Source organism: Erinaceus europaeus, chromosome 2, assembly GCF_950295315.1.
Source record: "Erinaceus europaeus chromosome 2, mEriEur2.1, whole genome shotgun sequence".
NCBI lineage: Eukaryota > Metazoa > Chordata > Mammalia > Eulipotyphla > Erinaceidae > Erinaceus > Erinaceus europaeus.
The window spans coordinates 191,360,947-191,377,103 of record NC_080163.1 but is presented as its reverse complement, the minus strand read 5'-3'; the positions used below and the strand labels follow the sequence as shown (position 1 = coordinate 191,377,103).

The window sequence follows — 16,157 nt, the reverse complement described above, 5'->3', positions numbered from 1 at the left end:
TACTAATAATAAAATTTCAGCAAGGGTCAATAAATTGCCCTTTCAACCAACTCTGAACACAGCAAATAAAAACAAGGACATGGATACCCTGAAAACATCAATCATTCATTCATCAACAAATGGCTACAGCCCCCACCCCCACACCTCCACCAATAGGGAGGGCAACAAGATGAGACAAGTGTCTGCCCTGACAGAGCTCACACTCTAAGGAGAGGAAGCAGACATGAAAGACTCCAGAATGTGAGGTCACGAGCTGGCACGTATTGTGAAGGGAGCAAAGTCGGGAAAGGTCCCCCACATGAGACCGAGGGTCCTTAGAGTAGGTGGACAAGGGCAAGGCAGCCCTGAGGATGCCCAAATGTGAGCAGGAATCTAAGGGCTGTGAGGGGTGAGGAAAGACCTCAGGGAAAAGGAAAGGACAAGTTCAGAGGCTGTGTTCTAATTATCATGTACTGACCTGAACCTGTAAGACAGACATTCACACAAAAGCACAGCATGATTCACAGTCAGTTGTGGATGCTTTTGTGATTTCATCACCCCTGAGGTAAAATTTTCAATCACATAGAATGAGAGAAACAGAAGGAGAGAGAGAGAGAGAGAGAGAGAGATCAGAGCACTGGGCTTCCTCATGGTCATGGCACAATTATGTGATGCCAGGTCCTAGAACTGAACCATGAGCATGGCAACACTTGCTCATTACCTGGTGAGCTACCTCTAAGCCCATTCATTGATTATCAGATCTGCAGGTCCTCACCCCGTGCACAAAATACAATATTGAACAATTTCTGTTTCCCTCCTAGTCTCACTCTTAACCATCTGGATGTCATCTGCTGCTGCTGAGATGACCATTGAAGTGACACCACCCAATCCTGTTGAGGGAAATGATGTGAATATAATTGTCCGCAATCTGCCTATTGACACAACTGTCCACTTTTGGTACATCGGAAGATCTTCACTCTTCAGACAGCTGATCGTGGCATATGAAAAAGATACAAAAAAAAACTTCCCAGGGCCTGCATTTACTGGCCGGGAGAAAATCAGCCATAGTAGTTCTCTGCTGATCAGAAACATCACCCGGAAGCACACAGGATACTACATCTTCCAGGTCATGAAGCCATTTTATCAAACAGAAGAGGTACTCACATGGCTGCGAGTACACTGTGAGTATCCATCCCTGACCTCTGAGTACTTGTAGGTGAGGCTAACTTGTACACATGGGACTGGGTGGCCTGGAATCTGCCTCTGTCTCCCTCCATACTCTGTCCCCAGGATGGAACTGACTATTTAGTGCATGTCACATGTGGTAGAGAGAAATGACACAGAGCAATGTTCTTAGTAGGACTGGCAGGAGGAGAAGAAGCCTCCACATGTAAAAAGGTGATGCAGCAAAGACACAGCAGTCTCATTCCAGGCCTCTGAACCCAGTCACCATGACAAAGACTCAGCAGACTGGGTTCAGGACCAACCTCCCAGAGGAGCTCACTACCAAGACCCCTGTCCTGTAGCACAGACACAGTGACTCAGGAGCCTGGGGCAGGCTTGGCATCTGCTTATTAGGCAGGGTTAGACTGGTTCAGCATCTGGACAGCCACTGGCTCTTGTGCATGAGGGCTTTGAGGCATCTGTAACCTCTCCTACTTGTGGCTTTGGGTTTTGGGATAAATCTGCCCAGTCCATTCTCTTCTGCTCCTCCTTCATTCTAAACATAAATCCCCAACTCTGCACAGCCTGCTCTGCCTGAATCTTCCCCAGAACCTCCTCCTATTGGCTGACTGTCCTATCCCCTTCAAACAGACTCCTGCTTCAGGGCCACCCTCAGGCTACTAGAAGCTCCATTACAAGACAGGTTTTTCTTTTTGTTTCATTCATAAGTTCCTACTGTGTTCCCATTCATGCCCCCTCTACGCTGAAACCAAATTCAGCAGAAACCCCATCTGACACAGAATAAGAACCCTTCCTTAGCTTCCTTTTATCTGCAAGATTCTACCAGGAAGCAGGAGGCAGATGGACAGGGTCTCCAACCCCAAGTGTCACATCACCTCTCACACTCTGGACCCACTGCTGTGAAGCTCCTGTCCTCCCAGGGGCTCTGGCACCTTCCCAAGTGAGGATGCTCAGCCCTCAAACTTGCTTACAGCCTGTTTCACACACATGGTGCTCATGGTGACACCTTCCCCACAGGGTGAGGAGCTTCTAATGCTGAGATCCACCAGCCCCTGCCCTTTCACTTAGACAATACTCATGTAGATATATACGATACACTTTATGTGAGTACTTGACATGGAAACGAAGAAATCATGTCATATGACTAGTTCATCCCTCCCTATTTACCTGAACCTCCAAAGATTTAGTTTCATAATGTTCTGTCTTTCAAAGTAATGATTAGTAGTGATGGTTAATACAAGTGGAACAACAACAGATTCTCATCAACTTGTGCCTAGATTATTCAATCAATGGATTATTAAGCATGCACTAACTATTTATTAGATACCTCTAAGTTAAACTGTAAGTCTCATATCATCTCTACAAATTTGTTAGCTCCCATATATATATATATATATATATATATATATATATATATATATATATATCTGAATCACCTAAACATCTACTGTGTATTTTGTCTAGAAACTTTTCTTACATATTTATGGGTTTATAACCCTTTTCAAAAAATAAACACCTTATTCTCCCCAAATTTTTATCTACTTACTCTCAAATATAGACTGTACAGTTACATAAATTATTAATCACTCTGTGTCCCCCACATCATCAGCCCTGATCCACTGGTCCTCTGTTATCATTTGAAATCAGTTACATGCATTCAGGACAAACACTCATGGTGCTCAGCAGTGGGAGAACAGACTTTTATGTTCCAAGGGCAGCAGCATGGGTTCAGCCACAACCAGCAGCTCATAACTCCCCTGTTTCTGGTCCTTTTTTGTTTTGAATGGGATCTATCATCTGAGGGTGACTGTCTCATGTCAGTCACAATCACCTAATAGAAATGTCCCATCAAAAACCTGCAGCCTGGAATGAGTGACCTCCACAATTTCTCCAGGTCTCCACCTTGTGTGATTCTGAGGACAGACTGGTCAGTGATGAACCAAGAGAGGTTATGAGTCCACCAGCCCTGTGTCCCTGTCTTGAGTAAAGACTAAAAGGAGGGATGGGATTCTTTGTCCCAAACACTCAGGCCCTACAAATATATACAAATATAGACATATAGTTGTAGAAACAGTATAGTGGACCCAAAATTGTAACCTTGGAAGAACTGTTATAGCTACCAGTTGAGGAAATGGGGATTCAGAATGGTGATAGTGAGAATGGTACGTGATTATACCAATGCTATCCTTTTTTTTTTCCTCCAGGGTTATTGCTGGGCTTGGTGCCTGCACCATGAATCCACCGCTCCTGGAAGCCTTTTTTTTTTTTCCTCCAGGGTTCTTGCTGGGCTCCGTGCCTGCACCATGAATCCACCGCTCCTGGAGGCCATTTTTCCCCCTTTTTGTTGCCCTAGTTGTTGCAGCTTCATTGCGGTTATTATTGCCATTGTTGACGTTGCTTTGTTGTTGGATAGGACAGAGAGAAATGGAGAGAGGTGGGGAAGACAGAGAGAGAGGGGGAGAGAAAGATAGTCACCTGCAGACTTGCTTCACCGCCTGTGAAGCGACTCCCCTGCAGGTGGGGAGCCGGGGGCTCGAACCCGGATCCTTACTCTGGTCCCTGCGCTTTGCGCCACGTGCGCTTAACCCACTGCACCACAGCCCGACCCTCTGGAAGCCATTTTTCCCCCTTTTGTTGCCCTTGTTGTCATAGCCTCATTGTGGTTACTATTATTACCATTGTTGATGTTGTTCGTTGTTGGCTAGGACAGAGAGAAATGGAGAGACGAGGGGAAGACAGAGAGGGGGAGAGAAAGATAGACACCTGCAGACCTGCTTCACCGCCTGTGAAGCAACTCCCCTGCAGGTGGGGAGCCGGGGTTCGAACCGGGATCCTGATGCTGGTCCTTGAGTTTTGTGCCAATTGGCATTTAACCAGCTGAGCTACTGCCTGACTGCCTGATTAGGATATTTTTAAGAAGGGTGAAAACAGTTCAGAGGGACAGAATTTCCTTGTACAGACCAGGAGTTTCCTTTTCTCTGTCAACTTTCACATGTGACTTTATTCTCTTTCTCCAGATGGCCCGGACACCCCCTTCATTAGCCCCTCATACGTCTTTTACCCGCCAGGGGCATCAGTCAACCTCTCCTGCTATGCAGACTCTGACCCACCTGCTGAGTATACCTGGCTGGTCAATGGGAAAGTTCAAACACCCAGCAGGGAGCTCTTTATTCCCAACATTTCTCAGAGTGTGGATCAATCGTATACCTGCTATGTCTACAACTCTGTCACTCGTTTACACAGGACTGTAGTCAAGACTTTTGCAGTCAAGGGTAAGTAGTTCCTCAATTCATGGAGTCATCTGTTTTTTGAAAACAGTCTGGAACCAGTTTTCTCCTGCACAGACACTATCAATGCCAAGTGCTGGAGCCATTCTGCTGCAGTTCTGCTGACCCTTCCTTCCCTTGATTTCAGATTTCTCATATCACATGTGGGTCTATCCTCAAATGCAGGGATGGGGTCACTGAGACTCCAAAAATTCCATCTAGAAGTGGAGGTTTTGTCCTGGGGAAGGAAAATGGGTTCAACTTTCAGGTTCCTTTCTATTGGTAGTGAATTGTGGAAATTCTTTATATACAGCTTGAGTACACAGTTGTCAAATAGTTTTTGCTGCAGTCTTAGGGTAACTATCATACTTTTGATTATGTATAATTTTTTGAAAGTTATGCACAGAAGAAAATTGGAATTTTCTTATTAACTTAATCATTACTTTCTTTTGTCTGTGCTCTTGATGTCATATTCAATGTATTATTTGTCAAATCCGTTTTCAAGAAATTTTTCTCTGTGATTCTGCCAATTACTTTTAAATCATTTTAGTGATTTTGATCCCTTAAATCACTACTATGGTATTAGTAGTAAGTGTTTACCTTTTTTTAATTGCATGAAAATACTCAGTCTTCTCAATATCATTTGCTGAATATAGTTTCCCATTGTATGCCTTGGAAACCTGATCAAGATTATTTGAACATAATTATCATGGCTGATTTATAAATCTCTAGCTATTCCATTGATCTATGAGTCTGGTTATGCCAGGCCCACATGATACTGATGATAGTTTTGTGCTAACCGGCTAAGTCAAAAAGAACTAGGTCTCTAACTTTGTTCTTTGATGAGACTACTTTGATTGTGGTCCTTGTAATTTCACGTAAATTGCTGGTGACTCCCTTTTAGCTAAATATTTCATTGTCATTTAACATGGATTGCATTTAATTTGTACATTTTATTGGGAAGTATGGCCATTATATTTAAGTTTCCCTAGGAAATGACCCAGCTATTGTTCATTATTTGGGTATCTTACGTTTTATATACAATATTTTGTAGATGGCTGTGTACAAATCTATTGCCTCTTTGACTCAGTGTATTATAACTCATTTAATTCAACATTCCTATATTTCTAATTATTAATTACTTTTACTGGTAAGTTTGTTGCCATCTTCTTATAGATCAGGATAGGTTTTGTCTTTTTTGCTGAGGGCCATATGGATACTTAAAGCATCACTTGTATTGGTTCATTTGCTTTTCTGTTGCTAAGTTTGGTGGGCTCTTTATATATTTTGGTTATATTTTAGTCTCTTGTCTGATGTATAGCATGTAAAGATCTTTTCTCATTTTGTGAGAAGTCTCTTTGGGTGATAGTTTCTTTTGCACAGCAAAAGATTTTCAGTTTGATGTAGTCCCATTGATTTGTTTTTGTTTTATTCTTTCTTGCCATTGGGTCAGTCAATCTAAGTACTTAAAGTTTCAAATTGGTAACCTGATTAAATTTTAACAGTAGGCTTGTAGAAATTGAACAAAACTTGGTAACTGAAGGATAGATAGGTATGAGGGTTAAGTAAGTAATTACAGAACAGACCTGAGTTCCCAGATTGAAGAATGCCTCTCGGAATTTAGGGCTATTACCAACAGCAGACCCTTGAGTCTGTGCAGTAAGAGATAACCACAAAACCAGTCCCTGGGAAAACATCTCCAGAGCCTGGAGTCAGGAAAAGAGATAACCACAAGGTTGTAAAAACAAACAAACAAAAACCAAAAAAACCTTCACTTTCCCCATGTGAATGTAATAGATAACTACAATTGTAAAAATGTCATGTATTCACTATGTAGAGCTGAGCTTTGTCACGTAGGCTATGTATTCTGGGCCCTATATAAACCTTAGTAAAACTCAGAATGAGGGTCGAGCACCTAGAGCAGCTGTGTCTGTCTGCACGGTCTCGGCCTTAGCCTGGCTAGCAATAAAGACTCTGTGCTTTTGCATCACTCTTATCTCTTGGTATCTTCCTGAGATAACCGGACTCAACAGGCTTAAATTGTTAATACATTTCTTTTTTATGTTTTTTAATTCCCTTTTGTAGTCTTTGTTGTTTTGTTATTGTAGTTATTGTTGTTGTTACTGATGTCATTGTTGTTGGATAGGACAGAGAGAAGGGGAATACAGAGGGGGGAGAGAAAGAGAGACATCTGCAGACCTGCTTCACCACTTGTGAAGCGACTCCCCTGCAGATGGGGAGCTAGAAGCTTGAACCGGGATCCTTACACTGGTCTTTGCGCTTTGCGCCATGTGCAACCCGCTGCGCTACACCCGACTCCCTATGCATTTCTAATAATGACTTTTTTTGAAATATTAAGTCACCTATAATCTTAGACCAGGAATACCAGAAGCAATTGGTATTGTCAGTATATAAGATATAGTTATTTGTAAATAGCATTAAATGACATAAATCATAGTAAGGTCTTGTATGATACACTAAATCCTAACCATGGGATTTTCAAAGTAAACCAAATTCTCAAATAACTTGGCTATAACAATAACTGACAATTGCCTTCTTAAACTCTAAAACAGCAAGGAACCTTCCCCATTCTCTATAATACCCATATTTCTCCCGGTCCTGGAACCTCTGGGTCTTTGCTCATTTTCCTTCATGCTGCTCTTGATCCAGACCATTTGATATTGCAGCTGCTGACCTCAACCAAATGAATGGTACCAGTACCACCTTAACATGTTTCAATTCAGATGGTATCCATAGATGCCGGGTGTGGGATGTCAACCCTTCAGCTCCATTACTCTGGTGAGACCTTTCCTAGCTCATAGGACTCCTTAATTCCACTTCAGGTGGCACACTTGCTAACAAAGCCACAGAACACAGATATAGACCGGGGCCCAAAGGACAGGGTACATGTGCACATGTATCCATAAGTTAAGGGAAGGAAAATATATACCTTAAAATAAAAGAACACAATAGATTGCAGTGACTCAATAAGTGCAGCAAGCAAGTAGAAAGAACTAAAGAAGACACCATAAAGTATTTCATCAAATAGTTTCTACTTAGACCTAGATACTCTACTCACCTACTTCCCATTTCACTTTCCTCAATCACCCTAAGGCTAACTTTGTCAGATAAAGTAAGGACTACAAAAGCTGAATAAGGACAAGAGACTGGCACACTTTCTTGATGACTCTTTTGGTCACTACCAGGCCACCCCATCATCTGGGGTCCTAGTCAGAGAATCCTGGGATTCACACATAGATATTATGGGACCTCTAACAGGTCTCTCTCTCCACTGTCACTGGTCATCTCTATCTGTAACATCACCTTGAGCCTCTTGTGGGCCTCTACAGGACCTTGCCCTCAATGTGAAACAATGGTAGATACTGTCCCACTTTCTGAAAGGAGGCTGGGTCAACATACTCTGCCACTAAAGGAAATGGGTCCTAGAATGTTCCTAGTTATGACCATGAGGCTCTGAGCTCAGACCTACAGGGATGCAGAGGTTACACAGGCTCCTGTGCTGAATATGGGGCCCCGATCAGATCCATGAGGTTTACAGTTAATAGTATTTATATATTTTTCTTATTATTTGGGAACTACTCTCTGCCCAGATCCAGCTTTCTATTCCTATTTCCAACTCTAACACCATCTCCCCAGACAATAATACCTTTAGCCCACCTGCATATTAGCTGCTGGACTCAAGCAAAAATTAGTAAAGTCATGGGCCCCTTGGAATACACCTAAAATAGATTTCCTAGCTTCTTTCTACATGAAGACCCCAAATCTCATCTGCTATATTCTTACTTTCAGGGTCCTGATTATTAAATAATTTGTTCTGCTTTATATCCTAATGCTTTACAGCCACCAAGTTGCAGATGCTACCATGACACCAACCTGACTTCTCTGTGCAGACAACCTCACCAATATGTCCTAGAACCCCACCTCCCCAGAGCCCTACCCTACTAGGGAAAGATAGAGACAGGCTGGGAATATGGATCCACCTGCCAACACCCATGTCCAGCAGAGAAACTATTACAGAAGCAGATCTTCCACCTTCTGCACCCCATAATGATCCTGGGTCCATACTCCCAGAGGGATAAACAACAGGAAAGCTTCCAATGGAGGGGATGAGATATGGTGGGAATTGTGTGGAATTGTACCCCTCTTATCCTATGGTTTTGTCAATCATTATTAAATTAATCAATCAATAAATAAAAACATCACTTATAGGCCATACAAAATTATCTACAAAAAATTAAAAAGAAAACTTTCCACATTAAATTTATCATTTAATTTTGCTATGAATAAAAGCTCTGATTACTTTGGCAAAACCAAGCCAATGATTGTGCAGAATGTACAAGGACCACAGATCAAACAGGATTTCCCACCTCTGTTACAAAGCATCCCAGGAATGAAGACATTTGGCCTCATGGCCATTGTCTGTGAGAACTCTGCATATGAGCTGGGTTATTATGAAGGGTTAGGGGCTCAGGGTAAATATACTGACCACAGGTCCACTCTCAATCACCTCATCTGTGTCTCCACAGAGCCTATGCCACCACCCATCATCTGAGCCAGCAAGACTACAGTCAGAGAAAATGACACCTTGATCCTGGTCTGTACCACAGATAAATCACAGGTCTCCTTCAGATGGTTCCACAATAACAAGATGCTGAATCTCACAGAGAGGATGACACTGAGCTTGGATGACCACGTCCTCACCATCAACCCTGTCAGGAAGGAGGATGCTGGGGAATATCAGTGTATGATCTCCAAGCGAGTCTTTTCTAGCAAAAGTGAACCTATAAAGTTGAATGTGGACTGAGTCATACTCTTCCTTTTCCATACAGTCTTAATCTCTGAATAAATGTTTTCATATGCAAAATGGCAGTCATGGGATAATTATTAAAAGAACTATCTACAAGCAATATATTGAAGTAGGGAAAACTTGCATTAAGTCAATAAATACACATCAATACTAAGATATTGTAATTATTGTTAACTAGGGTCCCATTCACTCAGTATCCAAGGTAAACAGCATGGACTGTCTCAGGTGGACTACGGTCATCTGCCCAAGTGGATAACACAAGATAAGTGCTGAAGAATCACAATTCTACTGCTTCTCCAATGGGAGGTAAAGATGGTGCTTAGACTCAACCTGTTACTGGTATGGAAGTGTCTCAAAACACACCTATAGGTGACAACACCAGGAAGAAATGCACTTAACAAAATACAATCTGCCTAAATCATCCTGATCAAGGTGGGATAAAACAGATTTATGGGCTGGTGAAACAGCTCACTTGGATAGTGAGATATTTTGCCATATGCACAACCCAGGTTCAAGCTGGACCCTATCACATTAAAGGAACCTTCAGTTCTGTGGTATTTTTTAACTCCCCCTTCACCTGTATGCCTCTAGCTAAAAAAATTAAATGAAACAATATGCTAAAATCAAAGAAAGAGAACAGTTTGAAAAGACCTAGTACAAGCTGAGACTCCAGGAAAAAGCACTAAACTGAGGAAAGCAACAGGACTGTCAATGAGTCCCACAGGAACAAAAGAGAGAGGAAATCTGCCCACATCTTTGAGGTGGGTTCTTAGGACAGCAACATGAGGTCTCAGTGGTGTAATTCTGGAAGCTTACTGTGGAATGTACTATAGGCAAGACAGCACATCCCAGACAGACAGCACAGAGGACAGACTATGTCAGGGAGCTTGGAACCATCACTGATTCTGCCTGATGGGTCAAACACAGCACTACCTGACCTGAAGAACACTGGCCCAGGAGGCCCTCTCTCTGCTCAGAAATGGAAATGATTCCTCCTGCTCTTCCTCTGCCTTTCTTCTCCATGTCCCCAAATGCTCACCAAAGAATATTTGTTACCATCCACCATCATCCCAGGTGGAGGTAGTGTCTCATTTCCTCTCTACCTGTCTCTAGCTCTCTCAGCTACTTTCTAGATCCTTATCTACCGTGCTAGTGTTAGGGGGGAGTGGGGAGACAGGGGCTAATAAATTCCTTGAGATGGAGTTTAGAAGGCATAGGATGCCAGTGACAACCCTGGTGAAAAAAAAATAACTAAAAAAATAAAAATAAAAAATATGTAAAAATGAAGAATAGGGCGCATGGCTGAGTGTACATGTTACAGTGTGCAGGGACCTAGGTTTGGGTCAACAAGCCCCAGTGATAAGCTTAGTGGCAATTTTTTAAAAAGTTAAAAATTAAATAGAAATGTAAAGTAAAAAAAAAAATCATGCAGGAATGGGCCCAGTAAGTAGCATAATAGTTATGCAAAAACTCACACCTGCCAGGAGATCCCAGGTTCAACCCCAGGCGCCAACATAAGCAAGAACTGAAAAATTACAAATTTGGGCTGGAAGGCAGTTCAGTATTCTTTATGTGTGAGACCTTGTGTCCAATCCCCTGCAGAGCACAAAATGAATACAATCCTAAACATGTGAAGCTAATCACCTCTTTGTTCGGTTTGAGTGTGCTCTCTGACACTGGAAGGAAATGCTCCTGGAGAAGGAGAAATAAGTCTTACACCTGGCTCTTCCCTGCAGCACTCTGGAAGGCCTTTCCGTTCAGCCTGAGGCTATGTGATCAACAGCCTTTCTTACCTATTATATGGAGAATACATTCATCTTCCTTTGATTGTAAATCAAAGATATTTTATGGGTGCGATGTAAATAAGGGCTTTTTTTATAGAGAAAGAGGGAGGGAGGGAGAAGGAGAGAGACTGAGAGAGGAAAAGAGGAGAGAGAGAGGAAAAAAGAGACTAGAGCATTGCTCATTTCTGGCTGATCTTGGTTCTGGGGATTGGACCTGAGACCTCAGAGCCTAAGGGCATGAAAGTCTTTTGCAGAACCATTATGCTATAGCCCCAGCCCCAAATGTGGGCTTTTGAATGTTAATTTCACAATCTGCTAAAATTTGATTGGCAGAAAGCAAACAGTGGGGTGCTTGAAGAGCCAGTGGTCAAAAATCTAAAAGAAAGGCTGAGTGGAGGTGGATAGAGAGGTTTAGAGTAATCAATAGTAGCAGCTGGGAGAGCAGGCATTTATGAAAACAGATCAATCCCAGAACAGAGTACTGCTTCTTGCCTTCTATCTCTGCCCTTCTGCCTTGCTCCTTCAACTAAAAAGCTAGCCCAAAACAGTGAAGCTCTGTAGATAAAGTTAAAAAATAAAAATAAAGGGCAGGGGTAAATAGTATAATGGTTATGCAAAAAGACTTCCCTGCCTGAAGCTTCAAAGTCTCAGGTTCAGTCCCCTGCACCACTATAAACCAGAGCTGATGAGTACTCTGGGGGGAAAAAAAATCCTCAAAAAAGATATTAAAAATAAAAATAAGTAAGTAAATAAGAATGAAAACCATTTAAAGACACAATACAAATTTTTAAACCAAATAAGATCAAAGATCAAAAAATACTAAAATAGACTAGAAAATGGGAACAGTAAACACAAAGACATGATTGTTAACAACTGTAATCGCACACATCTGTATGTAGTTTAATCTTTAAATGTGTAACAGATTGTATTAAAATGAATCTGGCTGCATTTTGCTAACATGGTATAATTAAAACACAAAACAGAAGATCTATAAGATAGCTCATGGGAGCATGATTGCTGTAATGTGCCTAGCCCAGTTTTAGTTCTGAGCATTCAGGGTCAGGAAGATAACATAATAGTTATGCAAAAACACTTTCATGCCTGAGGCCCCAGGGTCCCAGGTTCAATCCCTGTACCTTCACAAACCAGAGTTGAACAGTCTTCTACTTCTTCTAGCGTTTGCCCTTCTTCCGTAGCCAGTCAACAGCGTCAGGTTGAGCCTGATGTAAAGTTTCGAGACCTCCTTTGAATCTGGAGAGGTGGCAGTCATTGACTATGTGGGTCATAGTCTGTCTGTAGCCGCAGGGGCAGTTCGGGTCGTCTCTGGCTCCCCAGCAATGGAACATAGCAGCGCACCGGCTATGGCCTGTTCGATAGCAAATTGAGGAGGACCCAATCATAACGTGCTAGGTCAAAGCCGGGTTGATGCTTGCAGGGGTCTGTGATGAGGTGTTTGTTCTTTACCTCAGCTGACTGCCAACTCTGTTTCCAAGAGTCTGGAACAGAGAAGTTCAGTGTAGGCGTAGGGGACCAGATTGGGTGACGAGACATCAAGCGTTGGACAGGGTGGGTGAAGATATCCGCGTATATTGGCAGGTCCAGTCGAGCGTAGACGTGGGAAATGAACTTAGATGATGCTGCATCCCGACGAATATCTGGCGGGGCGATGTTGCTAAGAACTGGCAGCCATGGAACCGGGGTGGAACGGATGGTTCCAGAAATGATCCTCATGGAGGAATATAATTTGGAATCGACCAAGTGGACATGGGGGCTACGGAACCATACTGGGGCACAGTATTCTGCAGTGGAATAGCATAATGCCAGAGATGATGATTGAAGTGTGGAAGACTGGCCAGCTCCATGAGGAGCTGGCCAGTCTTGCAATGTTATTCCTTGCGCCCACCTTTGCTGCAGTTTTTATGAGATGTTCATGAAATGACAGAGTGCGATCGAGAGTAATGCCAAGATAAACTGGCTGGGCTTCATGCAGGATTCCCGCATCGTCAAGCTGCACATTAAGCTCACGCGAGGCCAAGGCATGGTGTAGATGGAAAACAGATGATACCGTTTTTGCAGTGCTAGGGATTAGTCGCCATTTTTTACAGTAATCAGATATCAGAGACATGTCTTTCGTGAGTGTTTCCTCAAGGATGTCGAACTTGGATGCCTGAGTTGCACAGCAGATGTCATCGGCATAGATGAACTTCCTTGAAGAAGTTTCTGGAAGGTCATTGATGTAAATATTAAATAGCGTAGGAGCCAGAACAGAGCCCTGGGGGAGGCCACTTGAGACAAGTCTCCATCTGCTAGACTTGTCACCCAGATGCACCCGGAATCTTCTGTTTTGGAGAAGAAACGATATAGTGTTGGCCACCCATGGAGGCAGGCATCTTGAGATCTTGACCAGGAGACCATGGTGCCAGACCGTGTCATAGGCTGCTGTGAGATCAACAAAGACAGCACCTGTCTTTAAATTCTTCTGGAATCCATTTTCAATGTAAGTTGAGAGGGCCAGGACTTGTTCGCAGGTAGATCTTCCTGAACAGTGCTCTGATATAAATAAATAAATGGAAATAATTCATTTTAGAGGCCTGGCCCTCATTGCACTAGGGGAAGCTTCAGGCCCCTGGTGCCTCTCCTTTGGCTTTGTCCGTCTTTCTCTTTCTATCTGAAAAAGTCAGTCTGGATTGGTGAAGCCCCAGTGAGAACTATAAATTAGTAAATAAACAAAACACAATATGAAGATGTTTCCATATTAATAGCTAAAAGTACTCATTGCTTTGTATACAGCTGAATAATATTCCATTTTAAATATGTAAGGGAAATAGTTGACTAAAGTTAAGCTTTGTGCTGAAGAAAATTTAAGTTGCTTTTATTAGATATAAAATATTCCTGCAGCAAATAGCCACAATTAGGTTATCTTATTTCATATGAGAGTATGTTTGTGAAAAATCTTTAAAACTTTAGGAGGTAGAGGATGTTTTCTATTCTAATTTTAAATCAGTATTGACAAATTTCAATTTTTAGGATTTCTTTATAGTCTTATGTCCCAGACACATGGACAGTATAGCTGTTACCCAGTTGGTCTCAAAAGTATCAAACACACATGACTCTTGTGCATTTTGAATGCACTGTCTTATTAGGACCTTCACTACCCAAAGATGATGTCAATATCCATTTTTGTATGTTTGTGAGGGAGATCTTTGTTTTTATGTCCAAGAGTCCTTTAATGTTTTCTATTAATTCGCATTTATAGATATACTGCTTCTTAACTACGTTTTGGTCTTAATTTATGTTGTCATTATATATCAAATGAAAATAGCAGGTTATCCTTTTGTCCATTGTAGAAGCAAACATTTGCAAATATGCTTTTACTATCATTATTTATTTAGGAAGCGAGAAACCAGAACTCCTCTAATTGAGGCACTGCTAGAGAAAAGCCCAGAACTCTTCACTGGTGCAATGATGGCGATCCACTACTAAATCACCTCCTCAGGACCTGTAGGCATTATTTTCATTTTGACAGAATTTTGACCTGGAGACTAGTAAATATGCCCATGGGTCAATCTTCTCTTTAATCACTGCAGTCAGCATGAAAGACTTTCCCCGCTTGTAGATTCATTAATGGTTTCATTTTGAAGCTGTTTTGTTTATTTTTATTTTTATTTTGTTGTGTGAGGATATTTAAAATGGATACTCTTGGTAAATTTAAATTATACAAGCAGAATTATCTACCATAGTCATCGCTCTAAAGATTATGTTCTCAGAGGTTATTCGTCTTATCTAAATAAAGCTGAACACTGAAATCTGCACACTTGCATTCATCTATCCTCATTTCCTCCTTGCTGTCTACATATCCTATAAAAGGTCATTGTGGACTGTAAACCATTAATCCCCCAATAAAAAAATAAATAAAAAGGGGGAGTTGGGCCTGTAGTACAGCGGGCTAAGCGCAGGTGGTGCAAAGCACAAGGACCGGCATAAGGATCCTGGTTCGAACCCCGGCTCCCCACCTGCAGGGGAGTCACTTCACAGGCGGTGAAGCAGGTCTGCAGGTGTCTATCTTTCTCTCCTCCTCTCTGTCTTCCCCCCCTCTCTCCATTTCCCTCTGTCCTATCCAACAATGACAACAACAATAATAACTACAACAATAAAACAACAAGGGCAACAAAAGGGAATAAATAAAATAAATTTTAAAAAATAAATAAAAAGAAAAAGAAAAATTAAAACCTAGTGCCAGGCAGTGGCACATAGATTAAGCACATTTATTACCAAGCTCAAGGACTCAGGTTCAAACCCCTGATCCCTGCTTGCAGGGGGTATGATTCAGGAGTGGTAATGCAAGTCTGCACATGTTTTTGCCTACACTTCTCTATCTCCCCTTTTTCTCTCAATTTGTCTCTGCCCTACCTAATAAAAAAAAAATAGAAAAATAGTCACTGGGAGTGGTGGATTCATAATGCTGCCTCTGAGCCCCAGGGATAACCTGAGTGGCAATAAATAAATAAATAAATAAATATTAAATCAATTTTTGAAATAGCCAAGGGACTTAATATTTAGGGCCTTCTTCTATTTATGCTTTTCTTAGTGACTTAGCAATCCTTTACAACATTATCAGAGGAGCCAGGTGATGGCACACTTGGTTAAGTGCACACACTACAATGAGCAAAGCCCCGGGTCCACAGCACCTGGTCCCCACCTTCAGGGGAAGCGGAGCTGCAGGTATCTCTCGGTCTCTCATCCTCTCTGTCTCCCCCTCCTCTCTCAATTTCTCTGTCTCTATCCAATAATAAATAAATAAATAATTTTTAAAAGCTACAAAATCTTCAGATTCCAAGAATATGTTTATACCCACATATGCAAGTCACCCATCCCTTACCAAAGAATATTTAAAGTTTAGCTCATTGATAAAATTTTCTTCCCCCCCAAAAAAAAACTTATAAGGCATCCATATACAGTAGGTACATGTGACTTTCTGACAGTTACCATGTATTATCAACAGGCTCCACCTTGTGCAATACTATCTTTACTTTGCTATTACAAAAACAGAAACACCCCCAAATCTTCATCTGTACTATTCCAACCTTTAGGTTCATGATTAGTCATCAATCTGTT

General features: G+C 41.8%; 1 protein-coding gene across 1 annotated transcript in view; it reads left to right on the top strand.

Moving 5' to 3' along the window:
- Nucleotides 1–813: 813 nt before the first annotated feature.
- LOC103122343 (CEA cell adhesion molecule 4) overlaps nt 814–16,157 on the top strand; it is a 37,195-nt gene continuing 21,851 nt past the window's right edge. The window contains exons 1-5 of the mRNA XM_060186432.1: nt 814–1,160; nt 4,182–4,436; nt 7,118–7,196; nt 8,742–8,923; nt 9,059–9,246. Coding sequence (XP_060042415.1) covers nt 821–1,160; nt 4,182–4,436; nt 7,118–7,196; nt 8,742–8,923; nt 9,059–9,246 — 1,044 coding nt within the window. The 5' untranslated portion in view covers nt 814–820. The remainder of the gene's footprint in view (nt 1,161–4,181; nt 4,437–7,117; nt 7,197–8,741; nt 8,924–9,058; nt 9,247–16,157) is intronic.